Here is a 24126-nt window from a genome sequence, read left to right as displayed (position 1 = left end):
TTTCCGTTTCTGGAAGAAAATACAATTTCTAAGTCGCGTTTAAATAACCTCAACGCTTATCCCAAGCTTGCAGGGAAAACTTAAGTATGTGTTCCCAGCTCCCTCTTTGGCCTAAAGCGGCCAAGGGCTTGAGAAGAGGAAGAGACTCGAAGTTCTTTTAGAATTAGAAATGCTTACGACGTACTCGCAGCGCGCAGACGCAGAACGGAGATGCGTGTCCTCTCTGAGTTGCCGTAGGGGCTAAGGTGGCTGTGGCCTGGGTCGGTTCCCCACCCCCTTCCACGTCAGCCTAGGACTTTGCTGGTCAGCCGCCGCTGCTGCGGGTTGGAGCCGGAGGACACGGTCCCGCGGTTCCCCCAGCCGCTGCCCCTCGGAGTCAGGTAGCGGGCCGCAAGCCCCTAATCTCGGAGAGTCGTCCTGGGCTGGGCAGAGGCGGAGGAACGCGCTCTAGCGGGAAGCTTCGGAAGGGGAGCGACTAGGCCGCTAGCGTCCGGGCCTGGCGAAGTGGAACGCGGGACTGGAAGGCTCTGGGCGGGACGCCCCATCTCGGCCTGCGTACTGGCCGGGGGTCTTCTCCGACCCAGGGCGCCGGGGCTCGCCATTTCGGGCCGGGGCTTGCTTTGCAGGAGGGAAGGGACGGGGAAGCGTCCCACGGATGAACGCATTAAAGCTCTTTAAGGTTTCAGCAGAGTATTCGTGCACGGGCTCTTTTAACTTCAGAAGTTCAGATTGTGTATTATGTTTAAAAATCACTTTTATATCGCGATGGGCTGGGGGGCTGGGGGACTGTCACTGTATTGTGGGCTTTAGTTCTGCAGTACAGCATTCTGAACCCCGGGCGGGATCGTGCGGTGGGAGATAATATACCTTAGGCCAAGGCTGACAAGTGTGTGTTTTTTAATATATCAGGATTTATTTTTATGCAACATAACATAGATTGATCCTCCCCTTCTAATACTTTAAAATTCATAAGCCAAACTGAATGAACTAAAGACAAGAAAGATCACGATAGTTACTGGTTCTATTTTTGTTTTTTGGTTTTGTTTTGTTTTTTCGCTTGTGATGATATCCTTGTATTTATTTTTCTAGGTTTTTTTTTGGCATCCGTTATCTTTAAATCTTGTATCGAGAGTTGGCTATAACCGGAAACCATGACGGCTGCTGAGAACGTATGCTATACGTTAATTAACGTGCCAATGGATTCAGAACCACCTTCTGAAATTAGCTTAAAAAATGATCTAGGTAAACTTTGATAATACTTTGAAAATGAAATGAAAAAAAGCTCATTTGCTTTTCAAGTTCCTTTATAATTAGAAATGCTTAATTTTTGCCTTAATTTTTTTCTTAGGATCTCTTCAATAGAACTTTGTCTTATTAAAAATGAAAATGTGTTACCTTTAGGCCTGCAATATTGGTTTTTAGAAATAAAACATCTCAGTTTAGCTTATAACATGGTGGGGTGGGGCTAAAGAAATGTAATGGTTTAGTTTTTAACTATTCCTCAAGATAACGTAATGTCTGGTTTAAATGTAGCTGACAGTTCTCTGTAAATAACAGGTTGAGAATGTGTATTTGAATGTTTTAATTCCTTTGTGCACTTAACTTCATATTACTTAGCTTGTAAAACCAAAAGAACTTTGTTCTTTGGGTTCACTACCTGTTGAACAAGTAAGTCAACACTGAGATATATGTATATTTTTCAGAAAGATTTAAGCTTTTCATTTTTAAAGCATTTATGCAAAGAAGAAAACAAAAACTATATTTCTGAATTTTAAAAGTGTATACTGTATCTCCTTTTTGTGAGTGATTCTGTCAGAAATTTTTTAAGTAATGCATATTCCAAGATAATGATTCTTGTTTGACTGAACTACTAAAAATAAGTTTAACTTAAACTGATAACTACTGTTTAAAACAGATTAGAGGGAAAATTATGCTTCAAACCTTGAGAGTATCTTTTAAAAGATAGTTTGCAGTTTGAAAGGAGATGATGTTTTACTTGCATATTCCCACCTCTTAATCAGCAGTAATGGAATATCTCCTGATTTAGGTTACTCAATACTAGGTTTCTATTGAGGTCTGTTTTTAGAGAAGGAAAAAGAAATGTTTTTTTATGGCATTTAAACTGATATCCTTAGTTTACAAAAGCCACCTGTACTGTATTTCCTTTTTTTTTCATGTTCATGTCAGATAGTAGAATGGAATGCAAATTAATGAATAAACTTTCAGTACTATTTTTTTCTCATAATTTAAAAGTTTTAATTTTTAACCCCCCAGAATACTTAAGTTTACTGCTGGTACAATAAACTTTATTGCTGTTTATTGCTGGAACAAAACTTGTCCTTAACTGTAAAAATACTCTTAACTACCTGCCACCTACCAAATAAATAAATAAGTAGTCTTGAATTTTTTGTATATTTTTTACTTTATCGCAAAAGAGTTGAGATGAGAAAAAGTTTAGGAGTAGCTTCCAATTTGAGTAACAAATACTTTTGTTTGGTGAAATAGTGAGTTGCTTTAACTACCCTTTACCTTTAATCACTGGATGTGATCCCTGATGACTATACATTCCCTGGAGTATATTTTGGTGAATTGAATTGATATTTGAAAATTTCTATGTTTTTGATAGTGTTCACACAGGAAAAGAAGCTCTGAAAATTTTGAGTATGTGGAAAGAAGCATTCTTCACCTCAATTTGAATTGTTAGAATAAATGGAAATTGGGGTTAGGGGAACTTGAAATAAATGGTGTTGACTTTTTACAAGTTTGCTTAATAAACTTACTTTTAAAACTTTTTAACCTTTAGTTACAAGTGGATTTTTATCGTGCTAAGCTTTTTGGATTTGCTAATTCATGAAAAGTAGCCTAAAACTGGAACAAAAGAAGCCATCAGCATTACAGTGATAGGGTATTGTCTTGTGGACTTTGTGTCCTTTACACGATCAAACAGATTAGGTAAAAAAAAATTTTTTTTTTTATATTCATAAAGGAAGTTTTGGGACAAAGAGAGGAAAACCTGTTTAGACTCAGTGAATACAACTTTAGCCACTTAGAACTTTGCCTATCTGTCTTATTTTGTAGTTTTGTAGTACTGTCCTCTCTCCTGATGCTGTTTTTGTCATCCTCATGACTTAAAAACTGAAGGTTTGCCCAGATTGATACTTATTCATCCTTTTACATTAGTTCATTTCTTGATTTGATATGGCACACAATTTTTTTTCATGTGTGGCAGGAGATGTAATACTCTGAAGCATGGAAAGATGCATGAGAAGTTAGTCTGTTTTAAACAAAACTACTGACCCTTACGGGATAAATTTGGCAGTAACCCTCACTGTGTTCTCAGTCCAAATACCTGAGGATATTCTCTATTCAACATGTTAAGATATCATACCAAGTTGGTAATAGATATATAGCTTTTGGGGGCTAGAAAGAACTTTTGATTTACCTAGTACGATTCTTCTGAACCTTAAATCTTTCCTATAACTCTACCAGTTAGTCATTCACAGTCTCTGTCTCTTTGGCAACAACAGGAACTATTTTAATAGCCACATATGTTCTGTTGAAAATTTACTTCTAGTTCTCTTCTTTTCCTCTTGATTATTAAAGACTTTTATCATCCCTCTTCATTCTTCCCTCTCCCAGATATTTGTTTATTTTCATGATTTAAACAATTGTAGTAGAGTGTGCTTGTCTCATATTTCTGTCTTCGAATTTTGGATCCAAAAGATTTTTACCATAAATTCTTCAGTATGCAGTAATAACGATGTGAAATTATAGATTGTTTTGCATAACATATAGCAAATATTTTTAGGTTAAGTACAGTAAACGAGCATTTTATCTTAAATGCATCATCCTTTATTGTAAATAATGGTTACTAATCCAGTACATTTTAATTTTCCTCCAATTTTTTAGGTAATTTCTTAAGAAAGATTCTAAAGTTTTATAGCCTGTAGAAATATGATGGGATTTTGGAATTAATCTAGTCTATTAATTCCCAACCTTTTTGAGTTTGAGGTTTTTCCTAATTTTGAAAACATGTCACTGATCCCCACCCCCACCCCCGTAATAGTGGTTGTAACTTTGGTTTAGAAAATACACACTGACTAAAAGCTACTTTGAATTCAAGAAGCACATAACAGCATCTGTTTAAATTTTGAAAAATAGCTACATGTGTGTTTGAGATATACATTATTTGGTGCACCTGTAGATTCACGGCTTCTGCATTAACTCCATTGGTTTGGGACCAAAGATCTAATCCAGTGCCTTTATATCATGTGTAAAGAATCATGAGGTTCAGAGATGAATGACTTGTATAGAGTCGTACAGCTTGTTTTTGTCAAAGCCAGGTGGAAAACCCTTGTCACTTGGGTTAGTACCTTTGTTACCATTGCCACTGATAATGTGAGAAAATGTTTTATTTTGTTAATTGCTTTTAAAATTATCTGAGAAATTTTCTTTTGAAATAATTGTGCTTTTTTTTTTTTTTTTGGAATTTTTGAATCAGAAAAAGGAGATGTGAAGTCAAAGACTGAAGCTTTGAAGAAAGTAATCATTATGATTCTGAATGGTGAAAAGCTTCCTGGACTTCTGATGACTATCATTCGCTTTGTGCTACCTCTTCAGGATCACACCATCAAAAAATTACTTCTGGTATTTTGGGAAATTGTTCCTAAAACAACTCCAGATGGGAGACTTTTACACGAAATGATCCTTGTATGTGATGCATATAGAAAGGTAAACCAAACCATTATTATTTCCAAATATTGCTTTGACTTTTAAATAATTGTAAAGTTGGTGGAATGGGCTTTGTTTTAATTTTTAAAATTAAATCTTGGGTAAGATGTAGGTTGTAGATATTTGGAACTGAAGTTGTAAAAAGTTACTGTGAAAAGTTTTATTGTTACTTTTTTCAGACACTTCCCATGCATTTTATATGTTATTAATAAAAAACAATGACACATAGAATATAAGACATTGATGTGATAAGTAAAACTTGCTTTAATCAACAGGAATGTGATGGAAATTGTGTAATAATCTAGGTCTTTTTCCTCAAACCTACTTTCTGACTTTTTTATTGGAAAATTTTGTATTTAAAAATTGTGGGTTTTTTGTAAAATGTTGGGACTCAACATTTCATATATAAAATTTTATATCAGGACCTTCAACATCCTAATGAATTTATTCGAGGATCTACTCTTCGTTTTCTTTGCAAATTGAAAGAGGCAGAATTACTGGAACCTTTAATGCCAGCTATCCGTGCTTGTTTGGAGCATCGACACAGCTATGTTAGAAGAAATGCTGTTTTGGCAATCTATACTATCTATAGGTAAATAAAGGTCTTCCTTTGGCTTAGTTCTGTGAGGACTGTTCAGTCTTTCAGACTGGAAGTTCCAAAGTGGTTCCTTGCAGATTGTATGTAGCTTGCAAATATGTTTTGATTAGCCTGAACATTTTTTCTTTATTATCATTAAGTTGTTAACGTTGAAAAGTTGAAAGATCTGGCAACACTGGGTCCTGGTTTCTGCATAATGACAATCTGCTGAAAGTGAATATGGCCCCCTTTAAACAGGTTGTGCACTTTCCAGTTTATGACACTACCTATCATTCTCAATTTTAGTACTCCAGCCCAATTAATTAATTTATTAACTTGCTTAGCCCATAGCTTTGAGATTTTGACCTTATTTTAGAATTCTCTTTTTGTGGAATGTAGGTCTTTTTACACTTAGAAGCCTTAAGGAGGGAACTTTTTTTAATAGGAAGGGTTGCAATTCTCAGCTGATTGCTGTCCTTAGAAAGCTGAAGATTTTGGACTTTAAAAGCCATTCTAAAAAGGCAGTTTTAAAGTTTGGACTTTAAAAGAATGAGTTAGATGAGGCTGGAATGCTTGGTTTTTACAGTCACTGGTGTCAATTTATTTAGAATTAGAATGTAATTTATATAAATATCTTTGTACTTTAATAGTTGATTGTTAAGTTATTTCACAGTTCTTTTACTGTTACATTAGATTTTGTTGTCTGTTAGGAAAAGTGGTATTCTGGTTAATAATGTAGAGTTCTTTGAAAGTTACCATACAGACTACACAAATTTCAGAATTTAAACTACAATATACACACAAAAATCATGACATAAGACAGTTGGAAATTTGAACACTTTCTATATGATGATAGTAAGGAATTGTTACAGTTTTTAAGATATGATAATGATATTAATATTAGTTTAAAAAAGAAAGAGTCCTTAATTTTAGAGAAGCATGCTGATATATTTACAGAAGAAGTGTTAATGTGGTGTGGAATTTGCTTAAGAATAATATGGAAGGAGAGGAAGTAATTAGAGATGTAGGTGAAACAAAAATGACTATGAATTAATCATTGTTAAAGCTAGGTGACCGTTTTTATTAAGCTGGTGTTCATTGTTTTGTATACTGCAAACAGTTTAAATTTTCAAAATAAGGAGTAAGTAAGTAAGTAAATAAATACAGTGCATAATTAATAAAATTCAAGGGACTTTTTTTCTCTAATAATTCTTAATGAAGGATCTTTCAGTACCTTGAGGTTGTCATTATGAGCATCAACATTATATCCCTAAAGTATATGAAAGAGAATTGTTAGAGCTATTCAGTTGATAGGTAGCATGTTGGATAAATCAGCTTTTTCTGTACTGACTTAGAAAACATATAATTTGATAACTTAATAGATGAAGATGTAAGCTTCTGATTCATACTCAAAATTTTCTAATTGATTTAAAGTTTTGAAAAGCAAAAAAATTGATGGTGTTATAAGGTTTGATAAAGGTTAATTTTGGTAGTGTCCAGAGAGTTACTAAAATAACAAAGTAGATTTTTATTAAATATGGATATTACCTGTTTTATTTCAAGAAATTTTGAACATCTTATACCTGATGCTCCTGAACTGATACATGATTTTCTGGTGAATGAGAAGGATGCAAGTTGCAAAAGAAATGCATTTATGATGCTTATTCATGCAGATCAGGTGAAGTACTTTTTAAAAAATACTTTTATGACTGTATTTAAATGAGAATTAAAGATATTTCAGAGGCCTAATCAAGTTTTCAGTCAATAATTTTGTTTATAGTACATGTGATTTGTGTATTTTGACTTTTTTAGATTTTTTAACTTAATTTATATAAAAATAGAATTAAAAAAAATTCCTTCTGTGGAATATTGCTTAAGTATATACTCTTTTTTTTTAAAGTAAACATCAGAGAAGCATTTAATAGCAGCCACTTTACAGTTCTTCCAGACTGAAATTATTATGGCCATGTGCTGTGGCACTCTGCTTTGGGGCTTTATTTTTCCTTCTTTTAGTATAGATCTAAAATTGTTTAACGGAGAAAAATAGCTTTTTGTAGGGTCTGTCCTGAGCCATAGCTTCAAAAGAGGGTGGACTTCAATGTAGATATGTCTTTATTAGGCTTTTCAAACTTCATAAGTAAATGTCAGCTGTACATCCAGCTCCGCTGGTGATTAAAGTTTATTCTTCTGCTGGTTAGCAGTGACTCTGCATACCTTGGTGGCATCTAATCTCGGAATTTGTACCATCCAGTATTTATTATCAAAATATGCATGAAGACTGGAAAGTATGGAATCTATCCATTCCTCTGAAATCTAGATGCTATCATTTTATTTTTGTAAACAAGATTATAAGAAAGCTGCTTATTTGGGCCACAATGTTTGTCGTTCTCTAGAGTTGGTTTTATTGACCTGTGTTATTGCTGTTATACTGTTTACCTGCATGAAGGGACATAATCAGAAATAGTTCAATAAAATTTGTTGATACTTTTACTGTAGATCTGTTGTTGAGGCCATAGTTCTCTATATCACAGTGTTCAGTGTGTGAGAATCAATGAGATTTTTCTTTTGGGTCTCAGAAATAGAAGTAACTGTGCTCATAAGCAGTTGGTTTGTTTTGATTGTGTGGATACCCTGAATCATGTAATACATAATGTCTTTCTACTTGGTTTAGCTGCTAGAAAATTCAGACCCTAGACTTGTGGCCCATTTCTAGAAAATATATTTGACTTTTACATTATGTGTTAACCTTCATTTTTTTCCTTCAATTAATTTTCCTTTGCCCTCATTTCTTCATTTGTTTTAGATTTAGTTGTATATATTTTTTAAAGTTCATTAAGTCCTTTTATTGAATGAGGTTGAGTTTGATAAATATATTGTTATTTTTTCAGGATCGAGCTTTGGATTACCTAAGTACTTGTATTGATCAAGTTCAGACATTTGGAGACATTCTTCAGTTGGTTATTGTTGAACTAATTTATAAGGTAAGACTAATCCTTAATGGGCAAAATTAAGAGTTTGAGATAAGGTTAAGTAGTCTCTGGGATGCTGCTTAATTGCTAGGATAATATGTTTTAACAGTAGAAATATTTTATATCATGGCCTATTAAAGTCTCCCCCACTCCCTTTGTTTTATCATATTTTCCAAATACTTCCATTCTTTCTAAACCTCCATAGAGAATTCTATGAAAACTCATGGTTTGACCCAATACAGCTGCGAAGAAATTGTTGTGTACTGCTAAGTCACTGAATAGATTATGAATTAGGCTTTGAAATAAAAGTCAAGATCTTTTCTTGAATACACACCAGACTACTTTTTTTTTTTTGGCTGCACCAGGTCTTAGTTGCAGCATGTGGGATCTTTAGTTGCGGCACATGGACTTCTTAGTTGCAGCATGGGGACTCTCTTAGTTGCGGCATGTGGACTCTTAGTTGTGGCATGGGGACTTCTTGGTTGCTGCATGCGGACTCTTAGTTGCAGCATGTGAACTCTTAGTTGAGGCATGCATGTGGGATCTAGTTCCCCGACCAGGGATCGAACCTGGGCCCCCTGCTCTGGGAACGCGGAGTCTTACCCACTGGACCACCAGGGCAGTCCCCACACAAGACTACTTTGGAAATCTAAAAACAAACCAAAAAAAAGTCTTAAGTATTTTTTTGTTCCTGTTTGTAAAAGAGAATAGAAAGACTTTGAATACGTTCATATGACATTGTAAGCCATTGACTCACAGAAAGTTTAAAACTAGATTAGAGATTTGGATTTTAAAATGAAGTACTTTATTGGCAACATTTTAATTTGATACATCCTTCGAAAGAATTGATTGCATCTTAACGTTCTGAGAAAATAAAAGATGCAGTAACATCCAGTTTTGCTATTGATACCATTGGAGGCCAACAAAAATATTTGTTAGGAATGACTTTTATTGAATAGGATGGCATGGACAGAATACCCCTAGCAGACACTCTCACTCATTACAGCCTCTTTGCTTCTGCAGGAAAGAGGCCCCTTTCAACACAGGGTACCCAGTAATTTGGAACTGGCATTTAAGATGAAACCAGAACTATAAATATATAAATATAATATGTGTAATATATATAAATATAATTCATGTGTATGGTTTAGGGATGCCACTGAGAATCTCAAAAATAGGGATTCTCTGCTATCCAGTGACTTCTTTGTCTGGTAGGGTCCAGGTTATAGTAAGAGGGAAGAAGTTTTGAGTCATGTTGGAGTAATGGAGATGTGACTATACATTTTACGAAAATCTAACATAAATACTGACTTCAAAAGAGAAAAAGTAAGGAATATTTGCTTCACAGGTAAAGGTATTGAGATGCATTTAGAATGGGATAGAAAATTATAGTTGTCTTCCCAACATTGAATATGGCCCCAAATAATAAGTAGCAGTACTTGAAAAAGAGGTTATCTTTCTTGCTTTATTTAAGAATTGGTATTTTTCTTTTATCAGCTGTTGAGATTTATATAATCCATCATGTTTCCCTTTTTGACTTGACATCCAGAATAAAAATGTAGGACCAAATTTAATACCTATTACAGTACCCATATTAGTGTACTTAGTTAATGTGTTGTCCTTCCTTTGTTACTTTACATTTTCTCTTTCTATTTCACTTGTGTATAGTACGCATATCTTTAATTATGAGCCATCTAAAAATCTTTATAGAAAGAGTGGAAATATAAAGTATTATTGAATGAATAAATGGATTGAGTAGCTGTAACAATTATTTGAAGTAAAACCTATTTCTTTCTGAAATTACCACTGTTGTGTCACAGCGTCTCATCCGACATTGGCCGACATCTTCAGGTGTCCTTATAAGACTATTCTTAGCTTTCAGATTAAGAAAACTAGCATCCCGTAAGCTGATATTTATTTAAAAAATCTATTTGAAAGCGAGTGTTCCTGCAGTCAATTGAAACCTAAATGTTTTCTTCTCCAGGTCTGTCATGCTAATCCATCAGAAAGGGCTCGTTTCATTCGCTGCATCTATAACTTACTACAGTCATCTAGCCCTGCTGTAAAGTATGAAGCCGCTGGAACATTAGTGACACTCTCTAGTGCACCTACTGCAATCAAGGTACTGCTTTTTTTGGGGGGGAGGGGGGTTGCCAAATAGATGATAGATACGCTATCTTATCACTTATGATTTAGTGACATTGCAGTTTACTGTGTGGTTACACGGCATTACATGGCATAGAAATAACTACAAATATTAAAAAATTATTTGATTTCTTACGTAGTCTGACCTTCCTTCTTTTCCTTCTGCTTTCATACGTATATAGAGAGAGAGCAAGAGAAACAGAGAGAGAATAGCAGTATTTCTAGTTTCTGGAGAATGATACTGGTATTTTAAGATCTCCACCCATAATTTAATTACATTAAAAACTAGATCTAGGAAAATGGATACTGGATCCTAAAGGATGGACCCTAAAAAAGTTCCAGTGAATATTTTCAGTAATGAAATATTTCTCTTTTTTAGTTTACTCTATCAAGACTATGTGAAGAACCCCTACTATATTCATAGAATGAACTGTTCTGGAAAGCCAGATTGTATAAATAGGAGAATTTACTGCTTTCGCCACCAATACTTAAAAAATTCTTTTCACTTTTTATTTTGAAATAATTTTAGACTTAGAGAAAAGTTGCAAAACTAGGACAAAGTTCCCATTACCCTTCACCCAGCTTCCCATAATGTTCATGTCTTGCATAACAATTGTATAGTTGTCAAAACTAAGAAATTACCATTGGAACAATATTGTTAGCTAAACTATAGACTTTATTCAGATTTCACCAGTTTCTCCACTAAAGATCATTTTCTGTCCCAGGATCCAGTTTAGGATCCCATGTAACATCTAGTTGTCATGTGTTAGCGTCCTCCAGTCTGTGACAGTTCCTCAGCCCTTCCCTGTTTTTCATGACATTGACACTTTTGAAGAATACTGGGTCAGTTTGTTTGTAAAATATCCCTTAATTTTGGTTTGTCTGGTGTTTTTTCCTAATCAGATTAAGGTTATGCATTTGGGTGGTGGTGGGGGGAATACCACAGAAGTGATGCACCATTCTCAGTGTATCATATCTAGGAGTATATGATGCTGATACACTGTCTTACTGGTGATGTTAACCTTGATCATTTGGTTAAGGTGGTGTCTGCCAGATTTCTCCACTGTTGAGTTATGATTTTTCCTTTTGTAATCAATCAGTATCTTGAGAAGATACTTTGAAACTGTACAAATATCCTATTTCTCTTCTGACTTACACCAACTAATTTTAGCACCTATCAGTGAATCTTTTCTACAGCAGTTACTACTATGATATTCTAATGGTGATTTTCTGTTACCCTTATTCTACATGTATTATTTGGAGTTCTTCCGCAAGGAGGAGCTGTCCCTTCTCCTTCATCCTTTCTTCCCTCCCTCCCTCTCTCCTTTCCTTCTTTCTTTCTTTATATCAATATGGGTATTTTATTCTGTGGATTATAATCCAATATTATTATTTATTTCATTGATCAAATTGTTCTAGCTTTGGTCATTGGGAGCTCTTTCAGGTTTGCTCCTTTGTCCTTTGCTTTTAATGACTCAGGGCCATCTTTATATTCTTGATTTTTCTGTACTGTAATGCAGGTGTGTTAGAGTTTGCACCTAAACTAAAAGATGCTCGATAGCTAAACTATTTGGGATTCTCTGTCAGCTTTTTTCTGCCTTGTTCCTTAGGTTCAGCCCTTAATTTTTGCCTGTTAACAAGTGTTTCTGCCTGTAACAGCCCCTTTTCATCCTTTTAATTTGTGATGCTTCTAATTTTTTGTAACCTTGAAAAAATAGTGAAATTCGTTAGAACTTGGGAAATAGACGGGCACATTCCTCTGGGAAAAATGCATAAACTTTTAGTGCAGGAGTGGTAAATGTATTTTGGTTTCTTGGAGACTTTGTTTCTTGTTTTCAGATTCTGTGTTTAAGGTAGGTGAATGTGTTCTTAAAATATATTTCTTTTTTCATATAGGCTGCTGCTCAGTGTTACATTGATTTAATTATTAAGGAGAGTGACAACAATGTAAAGCTCATAGTTCTGGATCGATTGATAGAATTGAAAGAACATCCTGCTCATGAACGAGTACTACAGGTAAGTATTTTCTAAAAGAGAGAAATCCTCAATAAAATCTTTTTTCAAATTGAGATAATTCCTAAGACTTACTGTCTTGGTTAGCTTAAATGCTTGGAGATTGGGCAGTTTAAATTTTGGTCAACTAAGGTGTAGCTCTTGAAGCACCATAGCCTTTTGGGGTATTGTCTTTGTTATAAAGAAACATTTCGAACATGAATTAATATGTTACCTTTTGTCTTTTCTATTTGTACTGCACTTGGTGTTCTTAGCAGTAGAGATATATTTGTTTTAATTTTAATATAATTTACATTTCTTGGAAAATAATTATACCAACTGACAATAAAAGATGATTAGATTCTAGAAAATTATAAGCATACCTATTTAATCTGTGAGAATGATTGTTATAAAAATAAAGCCCCATGGTACAAATAGAGCTAAATTCAATGCTGATCCTGGATCAGAATAACAACAAAAAATTTGCTATAAAGGACATTATTGGGACAGTTGGAGAAATGTGAATATAGACTCTATTAGTTAATAGTATTGTTATCAATGTTAAGTTCTCTGAATTTGAGAATTTTACGGTGGTTATATAAGAAATTTTTCTTATTCTTGAGTATACACTAAAACATTTAGGAGTAGAGAGAGTATGACAAAGCAAATGTAACAAGATATTAACAACTGGCAGATGTAAGTGAAGGTTATACAGTTCATTCATTCTTAAAATTTATAGAACATTTTTATCAGAGAAATTTTTAAAAATAGAAAGTTTTAAAGAAGTAAAATATTTTTGCTATATTTAAAAATACTTACTTGCTATAGATTTTTAATTATGCTCCTTTAAAATATTACAGTTTCCTGCAGAGCCAAAATAACATTATCACACTTAACAAAATTGTTAATAATTTCTTAATATTATCCAGTTTTCCCAGATGTCCCTAAAACGCCCTTTAGTTTGGTTTTTCCAGTTCATGACCAAACATCACATCTGGTTGTGATGTATGTGGTTGTGATGTATGGTTCCTTAAGTCTCTTAATTTGAGCAGTATCATTTTTTCATGACACTGACTTGTTCAAGAGACCAGACCAAATGTCTGGTCTTCTGGATGTGTCTGGTTACTTTCTTTGTGTCATTTAGCTTGTTCCTCTGACTTTTGTATTTCCTATAAACTGTAAGTTTGAGCTAAAGCTTGATAGAGTCACGAGTAAACATTTTCAGTGTGAATGCATCATATGTGATATTATATACTTCATATTGCCTTATATCAGGCGACTCAAATTATCTGGTTTTTCCACCAGTAATGATTTTATTATAGATCAAAGAATTAAGATTATGAGGGACAGAATCCTTTATTCTACAGTTAGGATTTTCTTCTTGTGACTAGAAATACTGGTGTTAATTCTGGATTTTTTTGTTCTTTTTCAGGATCTGGTTATGGACATCCTAAGAGTACTGAGCACACCAGACTTAGAAGTACGCAAGAAAACTCTGCAGTTAGCACTGGATCTTGTCTCCTCTAGGAATGTCGAAGAGGTAAAACAAAACTTTGACAGCACTTTATAAGCTGTCAAGCCAAACATGATGTCATTCTCACTTATTTTTACTTTGTTCTATAGCTGGTTATTGTCCTTAAGAAGGAAGTGATTAAAACAAATAATGTGTCAGAGCATGAAGATACTGACAAATACAGACAACTCCTTGTGAGAACATTGCATTCCTGTTCCGTCCGATTTCCAGATATGGCTGCAAATGTTATTCCTGTGGTATGTAATTCCAGTGGTCTTAATTTTGAAATTCTCTAAAAATAAAAATTAAGAAATTCTAGTTATTTAACAGTTAAACTCTGGAAATCTCAACTGTCTGTAATCAATAATCTCATGGTCAGAAGGGATCTTTATGTTTACTATTAAGCTCAAAAGGATAAGGACTCTGACTTCTTTCTCTTACATCTTCACCAAAAAAATAAACAAACAAAAAAATAGTGACAAAAATACTTCCACATATTATTGCAATTAATGTTTGTTACAGTTCCCTAAAGTAAAATTATTCTGTGTGTATAGATCATTCAGTGGGATTTTACCTCTTAAAGTTGAAGGATTTAATTAGAGGAAAAATTAACATACCCAGAATATTTTGTTTTCTGTCATTGTCAGATAAATGAGGTATGTTATTGTAATTTGAAATTTTGACTTTGAGCTCTGAATTTTCTCTAAAATGATTTTACTTTTAGTTACAACTTAGATGTGTCCAGTTAATTTATTTTGAATTGTGGATTTCCAGCTTCAGTTTTGTCATGTGTTTTGTAATAAACTGAAAAGCCATCATGACTTTGTTTACATAATGGTGCTTGTCTCTCAACTTACATTTTGTTGTGTATTTGAAAAGTATTATTTATATTCTTTGTAAACTTGTTTAATTTACTTATTAAACCTTAGATAATTTTCTTTCTGAAAATATGTAATCGTTATCCATTTTTTTCTTTTAGTTAATGGAATTTCTCAGTGACAGTAATGAAGCAGCAGCTGCTGATGTCTTGGAGTTTGTTCGTGAAGCCATTCAGCGCTTTGATAACCTGAGAATGCTTATTGTTGAGAAGATGCTTGAAGTCTTTCATGCTATCAAATCTGTCAAGTAGGTTTAAAATCTGTTTAAATGTAAAGTCAAATAAGCATTTTACCAATTTCTATTTTTAAGGGTCAGTTGATAGACAGTATAGGGGAGGAGAGGTATCTCAACACAGTCAAGACAAAATAAGACAAAATAAATGTCAGAAACATGTCACCCCTACTCTCACCCTTAGTTAACCCATAATCTATGGGCAAAATAAAATTTTTGGTACATGTGATTTAGGTAGATTTCTCTATTCTCATTTCCTCTAAAACATTGTAAATCCTAAAGTGACTAAGGAACGTATTTTTAAAAGGTATCATTTTGGGGATACCATTATTATTTATATCCCCCCTTTAGCATTTACTGAAGTGAAGGATTGAGAATACAACCTAAATCTGAGTTGTTTCCTTTCAGATAGATAGCCTTTGCTAATGAGAAAGGACGTTGCATCCAAGTTTTGCTTCATGTAAATCATCTGATAGACTGTAGTAGACTTGCATTATATCTGCCTGTATAGAAAAGAAGGGACTACAACATTGGTTTTATGATATGAAAATGTATTGATATTTATAGAAGTGAGAAAGATGTGCTTCCTTTCTGGAAAAAAAAAAAAAACATATCAAAGTTTAGCTTTTGGCAGCCCTAATCTCTTAGAGCTTCAGTTTCTAGAATTTTTTTGAATAAATTTAATGAAAATCTTAGGGAAAAGGTGACTGAAGACTTTATTCAGTTTAACATTTTTTAATTAGAAAATTGTTGCTTTCTTTATGTTTTTGGTCTTTTTGTTGTGATCCTCTGCATTCCTTCCTTTTTCATTGTTCTTTTCAGCATCCTGCCTCTTCAGTGAATTACTTTTTATATTAAAATAATACATTTTTTGTAGTGGTAAGTTATAAAATCAAATTTACTTTAGATTTGGTCCTAAATGGAAGATAACACCTTTCTGGGAAACATTTTGGTATTTTATTTTTACTACTGGGTTTACCAGTTGTAGAATGTTCCTAAAAATGATGGATAAGACACTTAACTTTCCTTTTAATCCTTGTGATTTCAAGAGAGAATCAAAGAAACTTAGTGTCTTTGTTATATTCTTTCTTAAGATTTCATCCATAGTCCCTCACAACTGCAGAATATTGTTTTCTTGCTTAAGCTTAAATTCACAAAGAAAGATCACTGCTTCAAGACTTGTTGGCAGAATCAGTGTTTCAGAACTTGTATTCTTGCTATAGGATTTACCGAGGAGCATTATGGATCCTGGGAGAATACTGTAGTACCAAGGAAGACATTCAGAGTGTGATGACTGAGGTCCGCAGGTCCCTTGGGGAGGTATGTTTTACTTTTAGTAAATGCTACTTTATATGGTGATTTTTACTTTGGTAAACTGACTTTTATGTGGTGATTTGCTTTTGTGTTTTTATTTAGTAGTGCTTGGGCTGAAGAACACTGAAAAAATTTTAATTACACAGATAATTAAACCTTTGGGCAATGGGAAATTAGGAGAGTTGCCCTCCCCTGCATTGAGCCATAACACCTGTTCTTTTGTCTGTATTATTTACCCTTCTGGGTAAGATTTTATTTGAACAAAAAGTTCTGTGTTTTAAAAAAAGAAAAAGACTTGTAAAACTCTGCTTAATCCTCTGTGTTATGAAAAAAGAATGCATATATTATAAGAACAGGGCTGACTTTAGAATATGTATTTATGTACTAAAACTGGCAGTATTTCCTCATCCAAACAACCATATGGTAGAATAGAAAGAACAGTGCTTGTTAGGAGCCTGGATTCCAGTCTTTCTTCTGCCAGTAATTAGCTCTGGGACTTTGGATATAAGTCCCTTAACCTGACTGGACATCAGGTTTTTCATCTATATAATAAAGGAGTCGATAGATAATGATTGAAGACTCTTAGAGCTGTTAAGTTAGATGATAGAGTGGTGTTGAGAAATAAATACATAGTATCCATTTGGTTTAAAAGAGGAAGTTGGTGAAGTTATTATGTACAAATAAGTTAGATTTATTTCATTTTATGGAGGGATGGGTGCTGGTTTTGGTTAGTATTTCAAGGGAAGGGATGGAGAAGAAAAATAAGGCTTAGTGAGTATCCCCTTTGTCTTAGTCAGTGTCCTGAGCATTTTCCTATTAAGTAACTTGTGTGGAAAGAATTAAGATTTCCATTTAACAGATTAGGAAACTGAGGCTCAAAGTGGTTTAACTAATTCGCCCAGAACCATACAACTAAAAGTGGCATCCAACTCCAATGCCCCTGTTCTCACTACATTATCCTGGGAAGGAGTGAAAATTGAAAGCAGAGTCCCAAGTTCCAAAAATCCCATTGTGGGAATAGTTCTGTAGAGAACTATAGAAATGATTGAATATTTAAATATGTTTTGCTTGCTACTGATATTATTGCTAAATTGATGTTTCCAATTGATTTTTAGATCCCAATTGTAGAGTCAGAAATTAAAAAAGAAGCTGGTGAATTAAAACCTGAAGAAGAAATAACTGTGGGGCCAGTTCAGAAGTTGGTAACTGAAATGGGCACCTATGCAACACAGAGTGCCCTTAGCAGTTCCAGACCCACAAAGAAAGAGGAAGAAAGGTAATTTGCGGCACCTGTGCCCTGCCAGCTACACCTCTATGATTACTCCTGTGTCTAAAACACTCAAAGGATTTCTTATTATTGATAGTTTACTCTTTTGACCCAAATGGAAATTTTTGCCATATAAGATACTTGAAAGGAGAACGATGTTTTAAGTTCTTTCTCCCAGAAATTGTGTTAATAGTTTTAATCCTCTGCTCCTTATAACTGTTCTCATTGAAATAACTGTGTTCTGTTTAAACTAAAATTATTTTACTTATGTAGAAAATGCTAAGTGAAGGTAACTGATGATATTTGAGTTTTGTTGCCTTTGGAAAACACATTTTGAAGATTTTCCACTTCTGATGGATGGAATAAAATTTTGATGTTTTCCTCCTTATTTTGTTCTCAATTTTATAGTGAAGTTGATGAAAATTTGCCTAAAATTTTAATGGTTACTATGTACTAGGCATTGGGCTAAATAGTTTGTCTCATATAGTCTTTGACAGTATCCTGTTGATTAACCACATTTTATAGAGGAATTTGAGGCTTAGAGAGGTTTGCAACTTACCCAGAGGGACACAATAAATAATAGATAAGCTGGGGTTTGAATGTAGCTCATTGGTTTCAGTATATGCACCTTTAACCATTTTCTCTTTCCCTATTCATTTAGCTTTTTTATCATTTGAAGATAAGTGTTAAAGCCATGTGTTTTTTTCTTTTTCCTTTTTTGTTCTGAGAGCTAAAGAGGGAACCATAATTGAGATCCCTGTCACTGAAGGGTGGCACTGAGAACATTCAGTAGGCTTCCTTGAGTCGTTTATACACAAGCTGCCTGCGGCTGAGAATTTGGTGGCTTTCACTTTTCTTGATTGCTTTGCAGACCTCCCCTGCGAGGATTCCTTCTGGATGGAGATTTCTTTGTGGCTGCCTCGCTTGCCACAACTCTGACCAAGGTTGCCTTGCGCTATGTAGCTTTGGTTCAAGAGAAGAAAAAGCAAAATGTAAGTTCATTTATCCTACATTTACCCAAGAAATGAATCTTGAGAGCTTATGCTCTAGTTGGGGAAATGGACAAAGTGATATAGCATAACATATATATAACCTAATGATTGTAAAATTGACAAAGTAGTGTAATAACAGTAGCGCGTGATTAGTCCAGTGGAAGTGATACAAGGGTTTATGAGGTTATTTCTGCTTGCTGGGATTAGTCAGGGCCCAGTGAAGGAAATGTCTCTCCCTCCAGCATCTTCATCCTGTCAGTTACTGTCTGTTTTATCCTAGAAGTGCCTCTTAAATGTATTCCCGTTTCTACAGTTCATACCTTCGTCGTAGCGTCTGACCATTCTGACTGTATACTAATTTACAATAATGTACTTTCATTCCACCCAACCTCTACTATCATCCTTTGTGTTATTGTCCTATATTTTATTTCTACATGTCGTGTTATCCACCCTATGATATATTGTTATTATTTTTGCTGTAAATAGTCAGTTATCTTTTTAGCATATATGCACCATTTCTTTCCCATTTCTTATTTATCTAGTGTCCAGACTCAGGTAAGGAAGCGGGGGGACATACTTAGCAAGTTGTAAGAAGTTGAGAGTTGGGAACAGGACAAAGTTCACGTACCTTCCTGGGTGGGTTTTTGGTTTTGTTTTTTCATATTTTTCTTCATGGTAAAATGTACATAACATAAAATTTACCAGTTTAACTATATTTAAATGTACAGTTCAGTGTCATTAAGTACATTCAAATTGTTGTGCAGCCATTATCACTATCCCTCTCCAGAACTTTTTCATCATCCCAAACTGAAACTACCCAGCAAACAGTAACTCCCTATACTCCCTCCCCTAGCCCCTGGCAACCACCATTCTACTTTTCTCCCTCTATAAATTTGCCTATTCTACATACCTAATATAAATGGAATCATACAATATTTGTCCTTCTGTGACAGGCTTATTTCATTTAGCATGTCTTCAGGGTTCATTTGTATGGAAGCATTGTCAGAATTTCTTTCCTTTTTAAAGCTGTATAATCTGCTGTTTCTGTATATCCATTCATCCATTATAAATAGTCAATTTTCTTCCAAGTATTTTATTTAATGAGAAAAAAGTTATATTTGCCCACATATTTACCACTTATGGTGCTTTTCATTCCTTTGTATAAATGCAGATTTCTATCTGATATTTTCTTTCTGCCTAAAGAACTTGATTATTTTTATAATGCAGGTCTGATGCTGATGAATTCTCTCAGCTTACATTTGCCTGAAAAAAATCTTTACTTTGCTTTCATTTAAAAAAAAAAAAATCTCTGTGGTAGAATTGTGAACGTTTTTATTTTATTTTTGTTCATATCTTTTTTCACATTGCTAAAATAAGGAGTGATGTAATAAAAACCAATGAGAAAAAAAGTCACTCATGGTTAAAGCACTGAAGTACAAATCTTGTTAATATTGTGGTGGAGATAGATAGAAACATCAAAAGATGGAATTACATTACCAGATATAGTAACAAAAATCTTTCCTTCCTCAGAAAGAGTTTATTATGGCTTTTAATAATGATCACTTTTTCCCCTAGTAGTGATCATTTTGTGTTTTACAATACTGCCATTTCACTTAACTTTATAACATTTTCCCATGTTATTCTAAACCCTTCCTAATCATAATAATATTTAATAGCTGCATAATATTCCATTAGATTCTTTCATTTACTCAAACCTCCATATAATTAGACATTTTATTTTTAGATTAGGGACTTTCAAAGGATTTTTAAAAGAATTTCCATCATATAGATTTCTTATAAATCCATAAATGAGATTTAGAGGGTCAGGTAAATTACAAGGTGTATTATCTCTTTTTTATTGACTAATTTTATTTATGGGCAGTAATTTACTTTGTAACTCTCTGTGGGCCATTATTTATTTATTCAGGTCTTGTCTGTTCTTTAAATTATGCTTTTTAAAAATCTCCAGCATTTTGTGTCTCAGTTCTGCAAGTTGGGAGACCATTTGCTGATACCTGCTTTAGAGAACCGGGTTTCTGGTAACATACCTGGTTCAGCAAGTTTGTGACCTTTGGTACAACGCAGAAGGAAGTTTGGTTGTTTATCACCATACTGGCTCTCCTTCATTTATGCCTTTTCTGACACTCTTCATTTTTTCATGTAGATCTGACTTTCTCTCTGGTATCATATACCTTTTGCCTAAAGAAATTGCTTTAACTTTTCTTGTAGTGCAGGTCTGTTGGCAGTTAATTCTTTTGGTTTTTGTTTGTCTGAAAAAGTCCTTCTCCTTCATTATTGAAAGATATCTTTGCAGATATAGCATTCTAGGTTGACAGTTTTTTTCTTTTAGTACTGTAAAGATGTTGCTTCATTGTCTTCTGGCTTTCGGTACTATCAAGATGTAGCTCCTGTGCCTCTGTGTGTAATGTGTCCCGTTTTCTTCTGGCTGGTTTTGGATTTTCTCCTTATCACTATAATTTCAAGTTTCAGTAATTTGATTAGGATATGCTTTGGTGTGGTTTTCTTGTTTGCTTTTGGTTCATTGAGCGTCTTGGATATGTGGTTTTGTAGTTTTCATCAAATTCGGGAATTTTTTGGCCGTTATTTCTTTAGCTACTTTTTTCTGTCCCCCTCCTCTTTCCCCTCCTTCTGGAGACAATATCTAGGCTCAAAGGATTATCACACTTACTCTTCTGAGGTTCTTTCCCAGGCTTCTGGTAGTTTTTTCACGTATGTATGCTGATCAATACTTAGCCAAAGACATTTTGACAAAGACATAAAGCATGTGTCAGGATAATGCTACATGAGACTAAAAAAGTAAGTCGAATTCACTGGTGGAAGACCTTGAATAGCAGGCTGAGTGACATGGACTTCAACATGAAGGCTGTAGGAAATCATTGAAGGTATTTGCATGTGGAGTGAAATGATTGGTGGCCAATAAAGATTAAGATAGTAGGTAATCACACTTAGCATCACCAGTAACAGGACAACCTGACATTATGTGCCTCCTAGTGCAATACAATAAGATATGCAAAACATCATCCATCTTGTACTCTAACTAAAAGTGGAGAACGTTCTGTAGAACAGCTAGCCTGGGTTCTTTAAAAGAAATCGTTGTGATGGAAAACAACACAGAAAACCAGGGGACTGGTCTAGGTTAAAAGGGGCTAAAGAGAATAATAGTCAAATAAAATGCATGAAACTGATCCTGGATTTAAAAAAAAAAATTTTTGTGACAAATAGGAAGATTTAGTTCAATTTGGAGTGTAGTAGATATATTTTGGAACTGTTACATTTCTTAAGTGAGATGATATTGTGATTATAAAGGAAACTGTCCTGATTCTTAAGAGATGTATGCTAAAGCATTTATGAGGTAAAGATTCTTACTTTCATACGTTAAGCCAAAAAAATAAGTGTACCTATATAGGTAGAGTAAGAAAGCAATTATAGCAGAATATTAACAATCCATGAAAAGTGTATCATTCTTTTAACTTTACGTAGTTGGAAAGATAAAAGATAGCATTGGCCTGTGAGGGGTTAGAGTAAGAGAAAATAGTTTAAAAACCACTTCTGTCTATCAATTAAGGGTTAATGAAGGTTTTCGAGGGTGGCAGTTAGAATAGAAAGGAAGGAAAAGGGTGCAAAAAAACAGGGAGATAAAATCTAAAATATTTGAAATCTTATTCAGGTGAAGTGAAAATTAGGTTTATTTCTTGGATTGTGAGTTATAATAAAGTGACACTATTGCATTTGGAGAAGCCTGACAATAAATAAGCCATTTCTCTCCTTATCTAGTCTTTTGTTGCTGAGGCAATGTTGCTCATGGCCACTATCCTGCATTTGGGAAAATCCTCTCTTCCTAAGAAGCCAATTACAGATGATGATGTAGATCGAATTTCCCTGTGCCTCAAGGTTTTATCTGAATGTTCACCTTTAATGAATGACATTTTCAATAAGGAATGCAGACAGTCCCTTTCTCACATGTTATCTGCTAAACTTGAAGAAGAGAAATTATCCCAAAAGGTAAGGTATATATGATAAAGCCATAACAGTGCTTTTTGGTTTTATTGTTGTTGCTGTTGATTTTTCAGTCCTCACGTGTGAGGGCTTGTCCCTATTGAAGGCCTACAAAAAGCTATCTTTTTTTCCATATTAAAGAAAGTTGGTATATTGTATTTTCAACACAGAAAGAATCTGAAAAGAGGAATGTGACAGTACAGCCTGATGACCCCATTTCCTTCGTGCAACTAACTGCTAAGAATGAAATGAACTGCAAGGAAGATCAGTTTCAGCTGAGTTTGCTGGCAGCAATGGGTAACACACAGAGGAAAGAGGCAGCAGATCCCCTAGCATCTAAACTTAACAAGGTAACAAAATGTCAAATACACTGGTGAGTTATTTAACTTGGCTACTTAAGAAAGTAGTAATCAGGAAGTTGTTGGTCTTGCTGTTTTTTTAAAGGAAAAATAACTAGTACAGCATCAGTTTTTGTCAAGTTACTCTGATTGATAGGTTCATTAAACATGAATTGAAACTCGGTGGAACCTGATACTTTACTATATGATGGTACTGTAAGTCCCAGAGATGATTTTTAACTTGTTCCAGTTGTGTGTCAAATTACCATAAACTGAAACAAAGCACTGAGGGATCCTTAGTGGTTGACTAAAGCTTTTAAAAGGTAGGGCACTAGCCTCTTCCCCCACACCCTGCCCTCAAGTTTCTCCTGTCCCCTGCTACTTTAAACAGGACAGTTACACTTTTATAGTCTTAATATATTGAGTTCCGAATAGGATTTCATTAGGAAAATTGTCCTAGTCTCTCTCTACTCAGATATTAAATTTACAAATCTGGTTTAATCCTTCCTCCATTAGATGAGTAACAGTCTCAAATTGGTTTTGTTGCCCAAGATAAGATCAGTGGCAGAATAGGAACTACTGAAACACTTTTCTCCCTTGGAATTGGGAATTGATATTGACAATATTACAGTTATAAAATTTTTCAATTTATTTTTTAAATTGTGGTAAAGTTTACATGACATCAAGTGTACCCTCTTAACTATATTTAAGTGTACAGTTCAGTGGCATTAAGTATATTCACATTACTGTGCAACCATCACCACCGTCTATATCCCCTGAACTTTTTTCATCTTACAAAGCTGAAACTCTATACCCATTAAACAATAATTCCCCATTCCCTTCTTCCCTCAGCCCTTGGCAACCACATTCTACTTTTTATCCTAATGAATTTGACTATTCTAGGTACCTTATGTGGAATCATACAGTATTATCCTTTTGTGACTGGTTTAGTTCACTTAGCCTAATGTCTTCAAGGTTCATCCATTTTGTAGCATGTGTCAGAATTTCTTTCCCTTTTAAGGCTGGGTAATACTTCTCTGTGAATATATACCACGTTTTGTTTATCCATTCTCTGTTGATGGACACTTGGGTTGCTTCCACCTTTGGCTGTTGTGAATAATTCTGCCATGAATGTGGACGTTCAAATATCTCTTCGAGGTT

At 34.3% G+C, this 24126-nt stretch overlaps 1 protein-coding gene across 1 annotated transcript in view; it reads left to right on the top strand.

Moving 5' to 3' along the window:
• The first annotated feature begins 287 nt into the window (after nt 1-287).
• Nucleotides 288-24126, top strand: part of COPB1 (COPI coat complex subunit beta 1) — a 31455-nt gene continuing 7616 nt past the window's right edge. Inside the window, exons 1-16 of the mRNA XM_061203059.1 lie at nt 288-380; nt 1090-1242; nt 4502-4731; nt 5154-5323; nt 6872-6986; nt 8197-8289; nt 10262-10399; nt 12319-12438; nt 13847-13954; nt 14038-14184; nt 14907-15052; nt 16261-16357; nt 17467-17627; nt 18490-18610; nt 22406-22633; nt 22798-22977. Coding sequence (XP_061059042.1) covers nt 1152-1242; nt 4502-4731; nt 5154-5323; nt 6872-6986; nt 8197-8289; nt 10262-10399; nt 12319-12438; nt 13847-13954; nt 14038-14184; nt 14907-15052; nt 16261-16357; nt 17467-17627; nt 18490-18610; nt 22406-22633; nt 22798-22977 — 2145 coding nt within the window. The 5' untranslated portion in view covers nt 288-380; nt 1090-1151. The remainder of the gene's footprint in view (nt 381-1089; nt 1243-4501; nt 4732-5153; nt 5324-6871; nt 6987-8196; nt 8290-10261; nt 10400-12318; nt 12439-13846; nt 13955-14037; nt 14185-14906; nt 15053-16260; nt 16358-17466; nt 17628-18489; nt 18611-22405; nt 22634-22797; nt 22978-24126) is intronic.

This window comes from Eubalaena glacialis, chromosome 10 (genome assembly GCF_028564815.1).
Source record: "Eubalaena glacialis isolate mEubGla1 chromosome 10, mEubGla1.1.hap2.+ XY, whole genome shotgun sequence".
NCBI classification, from domain to species: domain Eukaryota; kingdom Metazoa; phylum Chordata; class Mammalia; order Artiodactyla; family Balaenidae; genus Eubalaena; species Eubalaena glacialis.
This window is presented reverse-complemented; position numbering and strand designations above follow the sequence as displayed.